Raw genomic sequence first — 19,565 nt, 5'->3', positions numbered from 1 at the left:
AGCAAGAAAACAACAATTAGGCTGCAACAGTGAATTAACAAAGCGAATCTTTAACATACATAACACTACTTCTGCGGTACCATTTGTGTAAAAATATTATGCAGTATTAACATTGTAATGAACATGGTCAAATAAGATAATATGTTTCCAAAACGTTTTCATACACGTAATTATAACTGAATCCTGTTTACTTTGTGTTATTATAACTATCACATTTCATGGATTCAATGATGGCAAAGCTCACATGACTGTGATCCTGTAATCACAGCTCTAGATTACTCTATTAAAGTGATTAAAATCACAACATGGGGTTACTAACGTACAGAATAACTACCGTCTCAAAATGACGTTCCCATACAACTCAACTGCATTCTCAAATATGTTTGGAGGGAAACATATTTTCTCCCAGATTACGGTCGCAGTTTTAAACACTTTGAAACGAGTTTGTTAAGTTATTCAAGCTATGGATGTAAATTAAAATAAGTGAATTCTGACTTTTAGTTTCACATGTGACACAAACAGCGGTCTCCTGGGTTAAAGTCCTGTGTTTGTTCCACCGACCCGACTTCCTCCGTGCGTGAACTTCCGCAGGCTATCATTAGACATGTGATACATCAAACACAAATGTTATCCCCGATAAAATATCTTTCCTTCTAAAGGTAATTCATAGTGCAGTTTTGTTGCATGGGAATGTCCTTTTTAGTTGACAGGGTAGGGAATAGCATAGTAGCATAGGAAAGCTCAAATCAGACAACAACATCTGGCCCCAGCAGGTTGACTACCTGTGTGGCCCTTGGAATTGAACTGATACAATGTAACAAACCAGATTAGTGTGCCTCGACTATTCTGAATTAATTAAATGATTGCATCATTGATAGCCTCCAGAATGTACAGGGTGCTATAAAGGTGGAAAATAAACCTCAATTGCTTCTTTGGGTACAATTTAAAACAATTTAAAATAACAACACAAGATCAAAACAATCACCATGGATTTCTTACCAAAGATGAACTTTAATCTCCGCCTCACTTGAGTGCACACCAAAAGCTATTTTCCAGTGTTACATCAGCTGCAGATGTTTACCAGGCAACAAACAAACACTTAGCAGTCTTTCCATCACAAATGGGAGAATATGATTGCTCATAAAGCTTCGTTCTGAGCCCGCAGTACCACGGACTTTACTTTCACTAAGGAGGGTATTCATGACTTCAGCCCAAAGAATGCAGCTGTGAACAAGGACTCCATGACTCAAGGAGACTTCAGTCCTCCCTCTGTTCTTATATCACAGTTGCAGGATTTTGCATTATGTGAACTCAAGGCAGAAGAGATTCTGAAAAAATGGAACAATAGAACAATAGAATGTTGAAACTTGAGCCAACAGACGTCGCCTTCATGCACTGTAAAAATGGAAAAGTTGAGAAAGTCTCATATTAAATATTTCCCTTCATCTCTTTTTTGTACAATTTATTTAATGTATAATTTAATCTTACATTATCACAACTTTTTTCACATGTTAATTTAACAATTATTTAACAATTAATATTAATATTAAGGAACTCATATTCTACATTATACACAGTTTGAATTTCTAAGTTGATTTGGCTTGAAATTGACAAAATGATCTAATTACACCAAGTTAATGACAAAAGAAGAGTTGATTTAACACAATTAATAACTACATTTTGCAGAATAAAGAAGTCTGGATGTTGAACATGTTTATTTCTAAGTCGTAAACACTTGTTGTATTATTTATGCCAAGGTATATGAGTTGGTACTTTTAGTGTACAGACTACATTGCCTTTTATCAAGGTTCACCATATCATGTTTGGAGAACTTGACCCTCAATGAGCAAGTCATTGGGTCTGACTGACAAGTCATTGTCAGTGTCATAAATACATCCTAAGGCCTTGTTGTGGGAGTAACTTGTTTGGAGTGACATCCCAAATGTTCATGTTGCATCTCCATCGAGACATTAAGGGTCAGAGTTCCATTCTCAAATATAGAATTATTCCCATCTTTTGCGATCTTAGTCATTTGTCGGCATCTATTATTCATCCTCTCACTTTCCCTTTGCCGCTTTTGATATGCTCATTAGAAAAAAAAACACGAAAACACTTTATATAACACTGGAAATGTTCTGTTTTTTTCTCTGAAAAGGAGCAAGAGCCTGATTAGCCCTAAAATAAAATAAGAGAAACCATTTTTTCAAGTTTCCTCTTGGTCACCTCCAGAAAGCCTTGAGCCTTTTGCCTTCCCTATTCATCAGCGTCTTCATTCATTACGACCTGACCAGACGGGGAGTCTGGCTCCAGGTCACAGCTGCTCTGCTCCGCCTGGAATTGTGACTCCTGTGACCCACTGGTCCAACACATGGAGGCCCTGCCATGCTGCACGTGATCCAGGGGAGAAAGTCAAACTTTCATCTGCCCATATCCTGGGGAACTTGCTGAACGTTTTGCTGACAGGTGGTGTTTTAATTGTTGAAAACGTTCGGTTCATATTTAGTTTAAACCATGAATGACTTTCTCATCAGGAACAACGACGTGCAGCCAGAACCATAATTGTGTTACAAATGTGAAGTGATATTTCTGCCGTTATGTGTTGCGCATGCATAAACATCAGCTCCAGCTCGCCCTTCTACAACATTAATATTGTTTATTTCGGAAAATTCAAGTAGCTGTTGGTGAAAACACAATTACTTCCAATCAAGGAAAGCACACAGACAAGTGTTCTTTAGAGCCGTACCAATTACTTCTCTATACTGATTGGAGGAATCACCTTTTTCACGGCAGCAGCCTCTCTGAGACACCCGGCACTGCAACATATGCTAGACGGAGGAATCGCCAATTAGAGTTTCAATCTGTGTAGCTTCATGTACAAACAACTCAAGATGAATTTTAAACCAAGGCATTGTTATCTTAACAAGAGAAAGGCTTTGGACTTCTTGATATTTTATACATAATGAACTGAATCTGCAGATAGCTAAGATGTGTATGCAGCTTTTTTTTTGAAAGATTTTCCATTATCTTATCAAAATATATCCCTGAATCAGCTCATAGCACCATAGATACCAGGTTAATGATGAGAGAATTCATAAAGCATATTTAAAGCTGATCATGTGGAGCTTTTATGAGAACCACTGTTTCTTATTAGCGGGATCTTTTTTCTTCTGTAATGTTGAAGCTAACATGCTACACTCCGGATGAACACCTCTAGCTACTTAATCAGGCACTAAAGCCGCTATAGGGCTATAGTTGATATCACACTTTTTGCAGACTTAAGTGCATTTTTGAAGCACGTGTAAGCCGACACTACTTGAGTGATTCCATTTTATGTTTACGATTTTACATAAAAAACATGGGGATTTTAAAACCAACATGTATAAAGCAATTTAAGTTAGCTCCAGCTCCACCAACTAGAACAGTAATATATTTCTTACACACTTAATGCATCGGTATTAATGATCCAGTATCAACAATAGATGACGATGTAAGAACAGGGGCCATTTTTCTGCAGAACCACCGAGCACATTTAGCTGATGATAGTTGATACTGATTTTGAATGCTGGACGAGTATTTTTTATAGTATTTCTCTTTATTCTGAAGTAACAGATCTGAACACTTCTTCCACCACTGCTACACCAGCAACTATCCCATGCCCCCACAGTCTGCTGTGCACCGCGGGGAGTGGAGAGTGATGGTAACACGTTCACTCCTTAAAACACTAATCCTGAGCATACTGTGCTATGTTGGCAGAATAATACATTGACACAATGTAGTTTGTCAATTGATTCAAATGCAGGCAATTGACACAATAAAAATATACAATTGAATGCAGTCAAACAGCTATGTGAGAAACACACCTGCTATTCTAGGTACTTCAGAATAGAATGGAATCTAATCGTGAAAGTACAGCCTGGAAAAGAACCAGGCATGTTGAATCAATGCCTCTAGGATATGGCGTCGACACAAACGGACAACTGCAAGCTTCACAATGCTAGTATTTGTTGCAGGATCCTGTTAGTAGGTTGCATCATACTGTATACAGCAGGAGGTGCTTTCATTGTGTCCACCTATAAATGCCTGCAAGGCCTGAGAGGATTTCAGGCAGTTTGACAAAAGGTTACCGTGTAAAAACTCATTTTATCGCCAATTACGGCTCTGTGCAGCTGGCCATTTACTTTTCATGAGTTGTGAAAGGGGAGAGTGTTTATTGTGTACATTTTTTTTAAAGAAAGTGCTGTGGTTTTCTTGTTTTGAAATCAATTCTCGCTGCACTGGAGACTTGTCAGGCAGTATTCATTTTGGTACAGAACATATCTTTGCTATCGCAACAGCACAAAGCCGCTGAAGCAGAAAAACAGGCAGGGATTGTGTTTGCCGTTTACCCTCACATGGTAATCTTCAGCTCGGTAATCTAAAACTGGGAGGACAAATTGAATTTGCATCTGCAAACAGTCTCCTGATTGATGATTGCTTAAAATACCCCCCTGTGTTCACATGCTTAAATGCTGTCAGAGGAATTCCTATAGAGTCTGTGCTGTGCTTTTGGTCCCTTTCAACTCTCAAAGTCAAATTTAAAAGACTAGCATCAAATAGAGTAAGCACTCTCAGGAAAAGAGAAAAGAGAACTTGCAAAGCTGTTCTCTCTTTCACCATCACACAGGAATAAATGTGAACCGTGCTGCTTGTTTGGACCAATTTAGTATTTCTTTGATTATCATTTCAAAGCAGGGCAAGGTGATCTTTGGTTGATTTAGTCTGGTTTTTACTTAATGTTCATGGCATTCACTGTTGGCAGCAAATGGGCAGAAATCCAGTGACCCATCCTCACACGCATTAGCCTGAAGTACTGTGAAAGAGGCAGAGGGCTCACCTGCACTCAGCCTTTAATTAAAGGCCAGTGAGGCCAATGAAAGATGAGAATAACAGAGCACCGCTTTGAACCCGTTCACTGTTAAAGTCTACCAGATGTCGATGTTTGTAACACCTGAAATAAGATTGCTTTAAATTACATCCTTTAATGACCCTTCCTCCATATTGAGGCTGATTAGAAGATGCTTAAACGAGGATCACAAAGTGAAGCTGTTGGAGAGAGCTGGCATTAAGCAGGAAATGGAATGTTCTTTTGGCAGGGAGCGATTAAAAACACAGCTAACACCTGTTCAGCGCATAATTCAAAGGCAAGAATTCTCATTTCATTCGTTTCTGCCATATGGAATATGACAAACACAACCTTTTTTCTTCTTTTAATGAAGCATATAACATTCACAAATGTCGGGACACAAATTGTGCTGGAAATCACTGCCTCATATCAGGAGCTAACTGTACTTAAAGTATCAAAAGTAAAAGTACTCATAATGCAGAAAAATGTTTTATTATAAAATATTGTGTTATTATAGCTTGTGGAAAATAGCATTTTACTGTTTGGGTTGATTCAGGTGCAGCTAGTTCTTACTACTGTGTTATTCAGTCCGTCCCAATGCATCATATTTTATGAATGAATCTTGCAATTTTAACATAAAATACATTTTTGAAGTCACACATATCTGTAGCTGCAATATTTCCCACTGGATTGTAGTGCTGTAGAAGTATTAAGTAGAATAAAAAGAAAAGACTAGTAAAGTACTTAGATACAATACTAATACTGTAATACTAAATGTACTTCCCACCACTGGTTGTTACTATATATTCATTAATAAATACAGCTGCCAGATGCTAACCGAATGAACTGACAAACTAACATTAGTTAGCCTGACAATATGAAACATTTGAATATAATAAAATAGGTCATATAAAACATATAAAACACATCTGACCTGACACCTGATACAATGCTGTTAAATTATGATGTAAACTGGGAAGCTTTTAAATTGCATGTCACAAAATCAACGCAGCAGTGGCCTAATAATGTAAGATAGGTTAGCATAATATAATATTTTCATATTAATAATAGTAACTTTGAAGCATATATCTGTCCATGAATTGTTTTGAAATAAAACATGCCAACAATATCAGGACATGTTAATGTGTCTTTTGGCTCCTTAAAACTGTCATTTAGGAAGCTATGCTACAGATTGTGATACTCACTTCCTGTTTATAAAATGATTGATTTTAATTGGACATTGTTACAGACATTTTTAAAGGGGCCATACTGTGAGAAATGAACTTTACCAGTACTTGTGCACATACATTTGGGTATCTGGAGTGTTGCCAACCCACAAACCATGAAATAACACAACCCAGTCAGTTATTTATGGGCTGTCTGGCTGCTTGAATCACATGTTGTCTGATCCAATCGGGTTTGGCTCGCCTTCCACTGTCACAGTAGAATATACTGCCCACGGCTTGAGAACTACCTTCGCACAGGTGTACCGTATTTTCTTTGCAAGACGAGACTGGGCTTTTTTGGGAGAGGGCCTTGAAGAGACAGGTGCTAAAACAGAGCGTTTCAGACAGAGAGTGACTACAGGTAAATTCAGACCACAGTATGAGAAAAATGATGTGTTTTCTGAACACGAAAGTATATAAAAATGTTCAAGTTGAATCCCAAAATACATGTATGAACTGGGAAATGAGCATGTGTCCCCTTTAACTTTTAATGGTGCAACAAAATTTGACAAATCACTGGTTTGAAACTAGCTGGTAGTTAGAAGGACCTTACACACCGACTTGGTGGTTGACTGATGAATGCACAGGGGTGAGATCAAACCTTTCATGTTGCTCGTTACACAACGCAAATGGAGGGGAGAGCAGCAAAGTAGATGATTTTAGTGCCAAAGCCTCCCCAAAAAGCCTACAATTGTGCAATAACAAATCACATTTTGACATGTGGGAATTTTGAGAAAAACATTCATTTCCCGTTCAAAATACCAAAGTGGCACACCCTCCCATGTTTCAGCAAAAAACCTGTGGTTAATTGTCATAGTGAATTAGGTTTGGGCTAATGTGGGTTTTTTAGCGGGCTGGAGGTTGCAGAGGCAACACTGGGATGTGGTCATGGGGAGGAAAAAACGTTGGACTTTGGTAGAACACAGGGATTTGGAGAAAGAGTCTGGGACTTAGTTGTGCCTTTCAAGTAGAATCAGAGAGTATCTTGGATTTTCCCCAGCTGAATGCTAAGCTGCAGTTGCTCGGCTAAGATGTCTTAAACTTGCTGTATAGAAATAAGAGGATAACTTGGCACGGTGTGGTACGGCACACATCTCTGATCCGAATAACTAGAGTCTGACCCAAAATAGATTGAGCCAGGCCGTGTTCATCTACAAACTCTCTCCTCAGATAGCCGAATGTCTTGCCAGCGCACAACACCAATATGCAAAAGACAGAGAATGTAGGATCGCTCATTAAAGCACAACAGAATACAAACTTTCATTTCCGTGTCTAAAACAAAGAAAGAGTGATCGCTCAAATCCAATGGCTCTTTTATTTTCAAAAAGCTTCACTTAAGTATTTACAGTTTGTGCAAAAACATTTAAAGGTTTTTCAAGGACTTTACATTGTAAGTTCAACCTCAAGGCACATACATGGAACAACATCAATACTTCATCATGAGAACAGAAATTTAACTTTGGTTCCTAAGAAAACTTGGTGTGGGTTGCTAACGTGACACTGCAGCGTCTCGATGACACGGCCGCTTCACATGCACTGTAAGTCTCCAGCCTTCTCCCTCTAAACCTCTCTGTCCGCCTGCTCATACTCTACCAAAAACCACCACTGGCTGGTTGCTTGATGAAAAGAAATGAAAAATGAAAGGCTATGAAGCTAAATACAGTACATGCAAAACCCCTTTGATGAATGTTACTGATGGATATTAGCAGTGAAGGTTTGGCCTGCAGGAAGAGAAGACGACTTTAAACGTCTTCAACCACTCGGGTTTTCTTTGAGTTGACCTCTCGGAGATTAAACATTATTTCAACGTGATTCAATAAGCTTTAAGGGAAATGACTTGGCCCTCTGAAACAGTAATAACCTGACGCTAGCGGTCTGTGACACGTTTCGTGTAATTCCATCGGTCACGCCTCCGCGTTCTTTCATCAAGCAAATAGAAAATTAAGAGTAATGTACGCTGCAAAACTGCCACCGAAGCTCCCGTCTGACTGAATCGTTAGCTGTGCACGGCGTAGGGTCTGGCTCTCTGGATGAACAGTCTCTCATTAGCTACTGTGCCTACACGCTTAGTGTTGTTCTTCCTGTTAATACTGTTATAGTCGCCGCCAACCACGGCTGCAAAATGTTGGAGAAATGTGCTTTCTCTTCAGCGTTCTCGTCGCTGTCTCATTCTTTCTTCCTCCCACTTAAGCGCTCTCTGAGCTAATCATTCAGGCCTGCATAAAAGTTAAGGCAAATATCTGTAGGTTCTCTGTTACACATTCACAGACGGGGGGGAGAAGCTCTATGTTGTAACAGTTTGAGCCCCCCCCCCCTTTTGATCAGCATGGGACTTCAAATAGGGCTTTCATCTCCAACAAAGAATACTAAATAATAAAGTGTTTCTTGCTGGGGTTATGGTCAGCTGTGGGTATTAGTAGAAAAAGGTTCAAATTATAAGTGGAGATGCTTTGATAACCACAGAAGATATTAGCAGTAATAAACCCAATCTGAACATATTGAAGTACTGATTCTTTAAATCAGATTTTGCTGAAAAGAGAAAGTGAACGTCATCTGCCATTACAATCACTCATTTTTTCAACGCAAATCAAGTTATTTTACATTACTACTTATTTTTCACTTAAAGGAATAGGTTGACAGCCAAATATTTCATTAAGATACATCACACGTCTGTACAGTAAATATGAAGCACCACCAGCAGACAGTTAGCTTAGCTTAGCATAAAGAAACGGAGGGAAACAGCTAGCCTAGCTATGTCTAAAGGAAACTTAACTCGCTAACACAATATATGTCGTTTGTTTAAGGCATACAAAAAACAAGGTGTAAAAGTGACACTTTGTGCTTTTACGGCAGATTTTCTTAGCTTTGGACGGAGCCAGCTAGCTGTTTCCCCCAGTTTACAGTCTTAATGCTAAGCTAAGCTCACGAGCTGCTATCAATAGCTTCATATCTAGCATACAGACATCAGGGTGGTATCAATCGTCTCGTATAACTCACAGCAAGAAAGTGAAGAAGAGAATTTCCCAAAACTGAACTATTGCTTTCAGTATTTTCTTGATTTTATCTTTTCAACATGAACATCCAGCAAATAAATCAAAAATGTGTCAGTTGTCTTGATGAAAACAAGATTTTAAGACATAATGTGACACTACATGATGTGTACAGATTCCATTCATTCACTGTGTTACTGTTCAGAGTGTTCAGGCTGTGGGAGTCTGGCACCTTAAATTAAAGCCCAGGTGATGGTGATCGGAGCTATTGCTGGAATTAAAGTAAATGCAGCTACTCTTTGAGATATCCCGACTGCTGAGATAAATCCTCTCAGAGATACTCTGGAATAACTCCAGTACAAGCCCTTAAAAATCACTTTGTCTAAATTGTTCGGCCCAGTTTTGCGTCGGCTCTCTGCGCGGCTGAATAATCTGTGCGTCTCGCAAAGAGTTAACAGACACTCTCGTCTCCCAGCGTGAGCTCCATGCAGCCAAGTGAAAATAAGGTCTACATATTTTCTCCCTTTTTTGGTCGAGGATTATGAGGAGAGAGGGAAAAGGGAGGGAGGGCTCTTTAAGCTTGGCCCCTCAAAATAAAATCTTGTCAAATCAAATAAAGTCGGCTTAAGAAGTGCATAATGAAGACTTCTCACTGCCACCTCGCATGCAAAGAGCTGCGGCCACAGCATGCGTAGGAGCTGAGGGGCCGTGAGGCGGACAGACAGACAGTGAGAGGAGACGGGGTGAGGATCATCACTGCAGGGACTGATGATGTGAAGTGAGCGGCTGCATTGTTCAGGTGAGCGCACCATCAATGAAGAACAAAGGGGTGAGTGATGAAACGCTGGACGAGCTGCTCGGTCACAACTGTGCAGCATTGTGAGGATCATGTTGGGATTTCCTCATTTATCACAGAGCCTAATGAACGCTGCCGGGACATGGGTCAAATAAGTGGGTGTATGATTGTCATTATGTGTGTGCTTTCTCAGAATTCATCACTCTCCAACCACACACACACACACACACAGGGAGAGACAGAGTCTTTCCCCTCATGACAGACCACAGTGGTGAAAATCCATATCATTCAGCCACCAAACACAGAAAACACTGTTGGTTTGAAATGATTCCACATCATTAAGTAGCCGGATGAGTAATGTCGTCTGGGTAATGGACTCCAGGGGAATGGTGGAGGTAAAGTGATCTATGCAGCTTTTGTTTTTGTCCTCCTCTCTGTCTGCCCTGCCCTCTGTTCCTCTGTCCCACACACGGCGCTGAGGCAAACTGCCCCCTTGTGGCCTCACTTGCCAAAACAGGGATAAAACTAAGAAAGATGTAGAACTAATTTGGGAATTTCTTCAAAAGGATCTGCGAGACTCAGCACATCCATGCACCTCATTAGGGACAATAATCCTTTGTTCCGTTTTAAACTTGTGTTAATAACTGCACCGCCTCACTAAAATGACATCCTTTTCCAGAGTTTTCCAAAAAAAGTGTCTCTCATACTAAGCCCACCTTTGTTCCAACTGTAAACCAGGAGAACAAAGACGCTTTTAGTGTTAAGGCACTTTTGGGAAATCTCAGTCGAGGCCTTTCAACAGCACCGATGACATTCTCCCAACTCAGCCGTCCACAATCCCTCACATGCGATCACCACCTCCGCTCATTTCCTGCCTGGCTTCCATTAATAAGAAAGTGCACTTCAGTCCTTTTTTACAACATACCACCAATGAACCAGTGCTATATTTCCAGAGAGCTCTAATCAGCACTGTTTGGATTTCCCCTGTGCTGTGTTGTCTTTACTACTGTTCTGTTGGACTGGGGAGTGTTCTCAGTGTTTCAAAGAGCAAAAAAGGCCATATTCTGCTTCTGTGGTTAGCAAAGGATCCCGGTCCTCTAAGCGCCCCAACATTTCCAAGGCTGACAGTCAGAAGCTACACCCAGGGTGCCTTGATTGTACAAATCCATGTTCATGTACAGTATTGACCATTAAAACAACTTTCAAAACCCTGCTGGTTATAAAAAAGAAACATTTGTATCTCTTTTCTAAGAATAAAAAAGATAGCATCCACAGTATAAATTACATCGTAGACAGAAGTTGGAAATATATATAGTACAGTTATATTTCACTAGAATTTTTAAGTTTTTTATTGTCTTCACAAACGGGGTATGTGTGTGTATTTATGCATGTAATAAGTGTTTCTATTATGTGTGTGTGTGTGTGTGAATGCCGCTGTACTATGTGCTGCTGCATCACGTGTGGCAGAACTCTGTACTGGGCACGTTGCTGCTCTTGCAGTAGGCTATGCTGTTGTTACTGAGGTGACAGTCTCTAAATCCGATGCCCCCGTTGGGCGTGTAGATGGGCTGGATGCGGAAATCTCCCTTGAGCAGCTGCTCATTGTTCAGCGCCACTATCTGGAAACTGGTCTCAGTCATTTCCAGAATGGAGTTATCCTTCTTGGTTCCGGCCTCGCCGTAGTCGTCTTTTCTCCTGCCCCGGTTGTATTTCCACTTGGCCGAAGACGACCGGCTCTTCTTGTGCATGTGCCAGCAGAACAGGCTGAGCAGCGTAACCAGGATGATGAGCACTGCCCCGCCTATGATCCCAGCCATTAGCAGCGTGGAGTTGATGCTCTCCTGGGGAGCTTGCTCTCTGCCGGGAGGCTTGGTAGACACAACAGCCTTGGTCCTGGCCTCGGAGCATATAGTATCCTCTCCGGGCCTGTAGGAGTTAAGGGTGTCCAGAACGTGCACACAGATCCGATACATGGATCGGGGCTCCAGGTTGCTGAGGCTAATGTGCCGCCGGGCCCCGCTCACCGTCCTCTCCCGCATTCCTTCGTTTATTTGGCTTTGGCCCCTTTTGACCCAAGTGACCTTGTAGGCTGTGACGGTGAAGTAGGAAGCCCAGCTCACCTCGATGCTGGTCGAGTTGACCACTTGGAAGGAGATCTGAAGCGGGTCCTCGTAAGGAGGCAGGGGCCCGGGGGGGTTGTTGTGGACTGGGGGTAAGGGAGGGGAGGGTGAGTCAAGGTAGTAAGGGATGGATGTGGTGATGAGGGTGGAGGACATGGTGGTAATGGGGGTGGTTGTGGGTGGCGGAGGGGGAGTGGAGCGGAGGGTGGGCCAGGGCGGCTGGTCAGCTTCTACCGGACACTCTATGATATCCAGCGTGAGCTCTCTGATTGCCATGCCACGCACCTTGTCCGGACTCAGGCAAACGAACCCCCGGGCGTTGATGGAGGTGGGCAAGGACTTGAGCCAGACCACCACCCACTTCACAGCACAGTCACAACGCCAGGGGTTATTGCGCACCATGAGATGCCGAAGGCTCGACAGGCCATCGAACACACCCTGTGTCAGAGTCCGAAGCTGGTTGCTGGAGATATCCAGTTTTTCCAGCCTGATTAGGTCAGCGAAGGCTGCCACGGGGATCTGGTTGATCTGGTTCTCCTGCAGGCTGAGTTTGACCAGTGACTGGCTGGGTAGGAGGGGAGGGGGGAAGGTGAGTGAATTGCGGGCCAGGGCCAGCTCACGGAGGGTTTCCAGGTCCTGGAAGGTCCCTGGTGCAATGCCCTCGTCCGTCAGCAGGTTCCCGTCCAGCAGGAGGCGCTGCAGGCGTGTCACATTCTGAAAGGCCTCCTCTGCGATGTGAGCTATGCGGTTTTCGTCCAAACGCAGCTCTTTCAGGTCCTCGGGGAGGCCAATGGGAACGCTGCTTAAGTGGTTCTTGGTGAGGAAGAGGAGTTTGAGGCTTATCGCCTCCCTAAAGGCCCCTTCCTCCACCCCCACTGTGGAGATGGAGTTATCATCGAGGTGCAGCTCCTCTAGTCGAGTCAGCTGGGCCAGGGCTGCCTTGGAGATGGTTTGGATATTGTTCTCCTGAAGATGCAGGACTCTGGTGTTTTTGGGCAGATTGATGGGAAACTCATCCAGCTGGTTGCCGTAGAGATACACAGTCTCAACAGTGGCCACATTGTGAAGTTCCATAGGGAAGCCAGCATTGTTTATCTGGTTGTTATGTAGGTAGAGGACCTTGAAGCCCTCCTTTATCCCAAGAGGCACTGATGTCAGGCTGCGTTCGTTGCAGTACACAAACGGCGTGTCACAACGACACTCTTGCGGGCAAGAGGCACCTGGGCTGAATTGCATTTGGAGGCTTAGGATGACAGTCAACCAAAATTGCAAGAATGAAGCCCAATCTTTATTCCAGGGTCCAGCCAGAAACTCCATAGTGGAAAAACAAAACGGCAAAAGGGAAACAAAATTTTTTTTTCACAAATATGAAAATCAGAAAGGCAATGATGTATATATCCACCAAAAACCCGCCCCACGAACAGTCCAACTAGGGGAGTTATGTAATGATGCAGTTAGCTGGAAAATAAGGGGAAACCGTGGGAGTAATCCTGTAAATGCTAGTCCTCAGCTGAAAAATGGTGGTCTCATTAGTGGTGGCCAGTCCTCTGACTGACTCCATCCATGCTGAGACATCAGACCATAGCAGGACTCTTCACTCCTTGCTCCATGCAGAGCTCAGCCAGGGCCAATTTGAAGCCACGCAGTAGAGAGCCACCGCAGGCTCCACTCGCCTGTCTGTCACACACTGCTGGTCCCCGACCAGGGCAGAGTCCAAGGGGGGTGACATTTGGATCCAGAGACCTGTGGGAAAACAAAGAAATGCTGGATTAGTATATTTAGGGGTGGCCTGTTCTCTAGGGAAAAAAGGGGGGTGTGTATTCCCCCTCTCTTCCTCTGTCTCTGTATTTGACATACAAACATGCACACACACACATACCAACTGTCTTTCCATCCCTCGCTCTCTCCCCCTCTCCCCAAAGCACAAAGACAGAGTCACAAAACACATCGTTCACTGCAGATGACAAATTCTGCACCGGCTATTCAAAAAAAAGAGTCTAACCATCTGATAAATATTCAGAACAGCTCTTGCACATCCGGTTTCACAGACATAAAGAAGGCTTTTATCCCGTCCGCTGTATCAAAGGAGGGAATAGAGCACTGCAAGGACACACTCACAGATTCACAGAGGTTCTGAGCAGCCTCGACGCTGCTTAATGGAAAACATGCTAAAAACAGATAAGGCTAATGCAGACATCACGTCTGTGTGTGCCAACATGGATGCACAAGATGTTTCCTGGAGAAAAACTAAATACAGCACAGAGTACACGTGACGACACTGTGGGTAGAGGTGCACCACTAAAACACAAGTGCTTACAGTAAACAGAGGCGATTCTTTTGCCGGTGGCCTAAGGAGGAGCTCGTTATAACGTGTCGTCCTGAACACACCACCACCAAAATCCAGATTTAAGACTGTAAAGAGTGGAATTACAAAACAAAGGAGACGCAATCGAGGAACGGGGGCCATGCAGATCGGCTCAGGCTCTTACCGGAGTGACATACATGAGCTGTCAAATGGAATGGGATTGGAGAATAATTCAGTCCCTCCACCTGCAATAAATGATCGATACAGGCTATTTTTCAGCATGGAGAGGCTTGTAGTAAAGCACAAGGCCATTGGATTACAGTACACCCCCAGATCCATCATTCCTAGTTTTATGACCCCTCAAATACCCCCCCCCCCCTGCCCCACATAATTGAAAGATACTGCTTGTCATCGGTGGCTTTCAGCTTCCCTGAAGCTCCACCTTTAGTCGATGGTGAGCGACACACAATAACGGGAACCATGGGCTGAATGTTAAGCGCAGGAACGGCCATGAGTCCTGCAGGTTTCGTCAAGGAGCAGGAGTAGCCACTTAGTCAGAAAATAATTAGTCATTTCAGATTTGTCATGTCTGGCAGCTGTAACAGGGAACTATATTTTGTAAAAAAAAATGTAAAAAAGGAGAAAGTAGTAAAGGGTCTATTTGCCTTGGCCCCGTGCTGTGCGCTGATGAGATGGAGCCTGCGCGGGCTCTTTGTGGCAGAGATGGAGAAATCATTCTTTGACACACATCTGTGATCTACTTTTCTAAATTGAAAGAGCTCAATTTAATCAAATAAGCTTTATAAGCGACCACATGAGGCGATAAAATGTGCTGCCACAGCAGCAGAATCAACAGCAGAAGGCAGCAGCATCAAGATTATTATAGCTGCATAAATAAAATGTCACCAAGCATCCGAATAATAACCTAAAAAAGCTGCAGATATCCAGTTGGTCTTTACTGGACAACGCCAGACTTCATAGATGGTGGACATGGACAGATCAATGAGGGAGTGAGGGACAGACTTTTTTTCTTCTCTCTTTTCTTTTCTTTCATTTTGATTTAATTTCCAGCCAACAGAGCACAGTTTCTCACCGCCAGATGAACGCTGAGATATGTGGCCAGCACAATCCGATTAGAAGTGGATTTAGCGACAGAAACGCAATTAAAAGTTTAAAATGGATCAGGTATTTAAGAGGCGATAAAGAGGCGGATCAGGTACACTTCAAAGCCTGCCCGGTGAGCGGTGTTCATCTGAATGAATCATTTCAAAGGGAGAATTGAAAACCGTGCAGTGCATTGAGAGTGAAAGCCTCCCTTCAGAAAAAAAGTCCGGTTTTCTCTCGGGTGAAAAATGTGGAGCTTTGTAGTGCAGTAATCTTTAACTCCACGAAACGTCTAATTAACCTACAAATACATCGGCCAACCGCTTTAATTCATCTTTAAAAAAGTCTTTAGGAATTGAAGATCAAATGTCAGTTTATGACTATGACTGCAGGGCGCGTGGAGCTTCTGCTGGAAACGGTGTGTTTTTATAGGAGCTCGGTTTTAAGATTTAAGAACATATTAAAAATGTCATTCAAAATTGAATTAAAAAAAGCAAGTCGATTGAAAAAGGCCCGTCATTTATTTCCTCTATTTCTCTCCAACTATGTTATTGAGAAACATCCACTGTACCTTTGGCGAGCCTTTATCCATTACAAAACCCGCTACCGCGTTCAACTTTTCCGCTTTCTCAGAGCCTCTGTCCTTCATGCGGTCCCGCTGTAAGCCCACGAGTAAAGGGCCGTTCGGTAACGCCGGTGCGAGTCGGTTCCGATGAGCAGCGTGAACCCGGTGGGTCTACGGAACAGCATATCTGCCCGCATGGGTCCCCTCGGCCGTGGCTGCGCGTCCGTCCTCACCGCTGTCCGCACTTTAGTTTGTGTGCGTGTGTGTGTGTGTGTGTGTGAGTGTGCGCGCGCGCGTATGTTTGGTTCTCCAGCTCCGGGGCGCTTCACAACGGAGCTCCTCCGCTTTTAACTCAACAACAACGTCTGAGGAGCGGCAGGGTGATCGCGGCGCCCACCTCTCCCCTTCCACGCTCCGCCCGAACGGTGAGGACGCGCTCTTCGAAGTGTTCGCCACGGGCCATGCCGGCCAGCTGCGTCCGTCCGGAGCGCTGTGCAGTGCGGAGCTCAAACTTGCCTTTAGTAGCCTACCTACGCAGCTCAGAGCCCGGACTCCCCGCGACTTGTTTTCTTAGATGGATCCAGTTGATAGTGCGACGTGCGCGCTCTGCTCACCTCTCTCTCTCTCTCTCTCTCTCTCTCTCTCTCTCTCTCTCTCCCCTCCTCCCCTCGTCAGAGTAAAGAATGTCTCCTCCAGCAGCTCCGTGATGGCTGTAAGCCACAGATCCTCCCTGCTGCCCTCACACTGCAGAACATAGTTTGTCTCTCAACACACTTTATCCCTCCATGCTGTTTGCCCGGCCTACCTTTCCCCGCGACCACGTCCAAGCCTTCATTTGCATTTTAATCATAAAATCCAGGAATTCGGCTGAAAGTCACACTCTCAATGAAAAGTGACTACAGGACAGTCTCTTTTTCATTTCCCGTCTTATTTACTGTGACTGTAACGGCGGGGCCTTATTGGCTGTAGTTTTGCGGGGATACGTGTTGGGCCTGCCCCGCTGTAAGACCACTAACCCCGGCTCTGTTTAATTAGCTGGATAATTATCCCCGAGTGAACAGCACAGTCTCGTCTTCACTTCCCGGACTTTCCTCCAGTGATTTGAGGCATTTAGAGGCAGCCAAAGTGATTTCATCATGTACTACTGAATCAGCAGTGCACCGCGGCTCTGCCCTCTTCAAGTCGCTCGCGCGTACGCACGCGCACATACACATTTGCCTTTATCTCTAAACCCATTGTTTAAGTAAGACATCTAAAAACTCCCTTGTAGATTAGCATTTAAATGTTTAAACACACACACACACACACACACACACACACACACACACACACACACACACACACATAAATTAAAGTGAGTATATTTATATCAAATTTTCGAAAAAAGAACCTTACAAACGACAGGTTGAACTCATAAGCAATAAAACACACGTGCCCAATTTAGCTGTAGAATAATAGTTGTAGAGCTGATCGTATGACTCTTCTACTACTCTACTGTTTGAGCATTTTATCCTGAAAAAATGGCCACAGTTGCTGTTCGGTAAAAGTAGTCTTACTTTAAAATTCTCTCTTTCTCAGAAAGCTATGGAGTCCATGAGTGGCCATAGAGAGAAAAAATAAATAAAACTAAGCCACGATTTATTCATTTGTAATTTGTGACGTTTTGGTTAATTTGTGCTCAGTACATAGGTGAGCCAGCTGACCAGCCTTTCTCCCAGAAGCAGGAAGTGCAGTGCACCTGCTTCAAGTCAGCATATTGCCGAAGATATAATCCACAAACTCTCCATAGCCTCGTTAATTGCCTTTTATCAACAACAATCCTGTGCAAAGCAAGTGTTGTCAACATGACTTGATAACTCATCCCCAAGCTAAAGCTTAATGAAAGATTCTATATCCAGAATAACTACAACCAAGGACAACCACAAGCAGGTGGCGGATGGAATCAATGACTTGGCCCTGTACACTGCCAACATTATATCAGTATTTAAATCTTGCCCATAAATTAATCAAACAGTCGGAACAATTTAATTAAACTGAAGCCATGAATTATAACACGTGCGCACAAGCAGCCCGTTCATTCCCAGGGAGTCAAATACTTACGCTTTGCCACACCGCTCACCGTCTGATACCGACACACAAGGCACCGTTTAGTTTCATTATGAGACGCACCAGGCTTCGCAGTAGCTATAATGTAAACCTCTCTGTGTCAATGGTAGATACTCAGAGCTAGTGCTTATAGAGTGTGGTGATAATAAAGAGTAATAAAGTCTACCTAGTGAGAGGAAGCGTAATTGGGACAAAAAAGCACACCCAGGAGACCGCTGTGGAACCATGTATTATTGTTGTGTTTGTGTTCACAATGTTAAGTTTCACTGAAATGTTATTTTAACCCAAACCATGATTTTTTCTTAAACCTAAGCAAGTGCTTTTGTTTGAATCCACAAAGTTAACCATGCGTTTACTGCAACCATAGTGGAGCATTATAGTTTGAGGCGCTGTGCAACTCAGAGTGTTAGATAGTGATCCCCACTAACGTCAATGAGACGAGTTGGGAATGAAAACGGGTACTTACTTGGTACGAAATCACCAAAAAACGAATACTTTTTACTTTTTATTTTATTTAGTTATTGTAGTGATAGTGCCTCCTACTTTATTATTTTCCATGGAAGTGACTTTGTGGTACCAACTGACAATGTCATGAGGCTCATGTCACAAGGCACCAACTAGCTTCCATTAGCTTGCTACTTTTCACTTTTTAAGTGAAATACAAACGTAACAGCTCAAATGTTGAACGTTAAAAAATATTACAAATTTCTCACAAAAGAGAGGATTCAGATTTAATTTTAAAAAAAACTAAAGCTGGTATGTTCTGTGTTTTCCATTTTTAAAGCCAAAGTTAAGGGTCAGAGAGGCACACGCAGTCACATGATCCCCACGGGTCAGCAGGTACACGTTTGCCTTTGATCTCCTCCTTCAGTTGCCAAATAGTATTAATGCAGCTCTTTGACTCTTGGAGACCCACTTCGACGTAGATAACTCATGAAAAATCTCCAAACAAATTATGCGGCTCCCGCTCAAATAGCCAATGTCATATTGTCCAATCAGGCCAGCCGGAGCGCGTGCCACCGAAGTCCTCGAATAGCTCAACTCATGTGAGATGATGTGGTTGTTCTCAGCGTTTGCCTTTCATGTTTAATTTGGCCTGGCATGTCCCCGAGACGGACGGCCGTTGTGAGGCCCAGTCCGCAGCATTTAATTCCTCCATAAATCAAGCTTCTGTGCGCGTCATGAATTATTGATTGAGTGAATTTAGAGGAAACAGCCTATTTTTATTTTCTCCTTGATGGACATGTTTTGCAGGAGTGCGCTCTGTTCCTAGGCGGCGCAGCATTATGGAATGTCTCTTTGTGGCATGCAAATGGGGATAAAACGACAGACACTGAATATATATATATATATATATATATATATATATATATATATATATATAAGGTCTGTATTGCACAATCATAGAGTAAATATTTCAGTCTACACCCTCTCTGGAATGTCAAAGTGGAAATTCCCCTTCTGTGCCTTG

General features: G+C 43.0%; 1 protein-coding gene across 4 annotated transcripts in view; it reads right to left on the bottom strand.

The window, feature by feature from the left end:
- Positions 1 to 2,246: 2,246 nt before the first annotated feature.
- Positions 2,247 to 19,565, bottom strand: part of flrt2 (fibronectin leucine rich transmembrane protein 2) — a 49,561-nt gene continuing 32,242 nt past the window's right edge. Inside the window, exons 1-2 of one of the 4 annotated variants that reach the window (XM_031872778.1) lie at positions 16,519 to 16,595; positions 2,247 to 13,757 (exon numbers count right to left, since the gene is read on the bottom strand). In XM_031872778.1, coding sequence (XP_031728638.1) covers positions 11,349 to 13,331 — 1,983 coding nt within the window. In that variant the 5' untranslated portion in view covers positions 13,332 to 13,757; positions 16,519 to 16,595 and the 3' untranslated portion in view covers positions 2,247 to 11,348. The other 3 variants (XM_031872775.1, XM_031872777.1, XM_031872776.1) reach the window with 3 other exon arrangements.

This window comes from Anarrhichthys ocellatus, unplaced genomic scaffold, assembly GCF_004355925.1.
Source record: "Anarrhichthys ocellatus isolate YVR2014 unplaced genomic scaffold, GSC_Weel_1.0 scaffold66, whole genome shotgun sequence".
Lineage (NCBI taxonomy): Eukaryota > Metazoa > Chordata > Actinopteri > Perciformes > Anarhichadidae > Anarrhichthys > Anarrhichthys ocellatus.
Note: the sequence above shows the minus strand (reverse complement) of the source record. Positions and strands in the feature narration are given on the sequence as shown.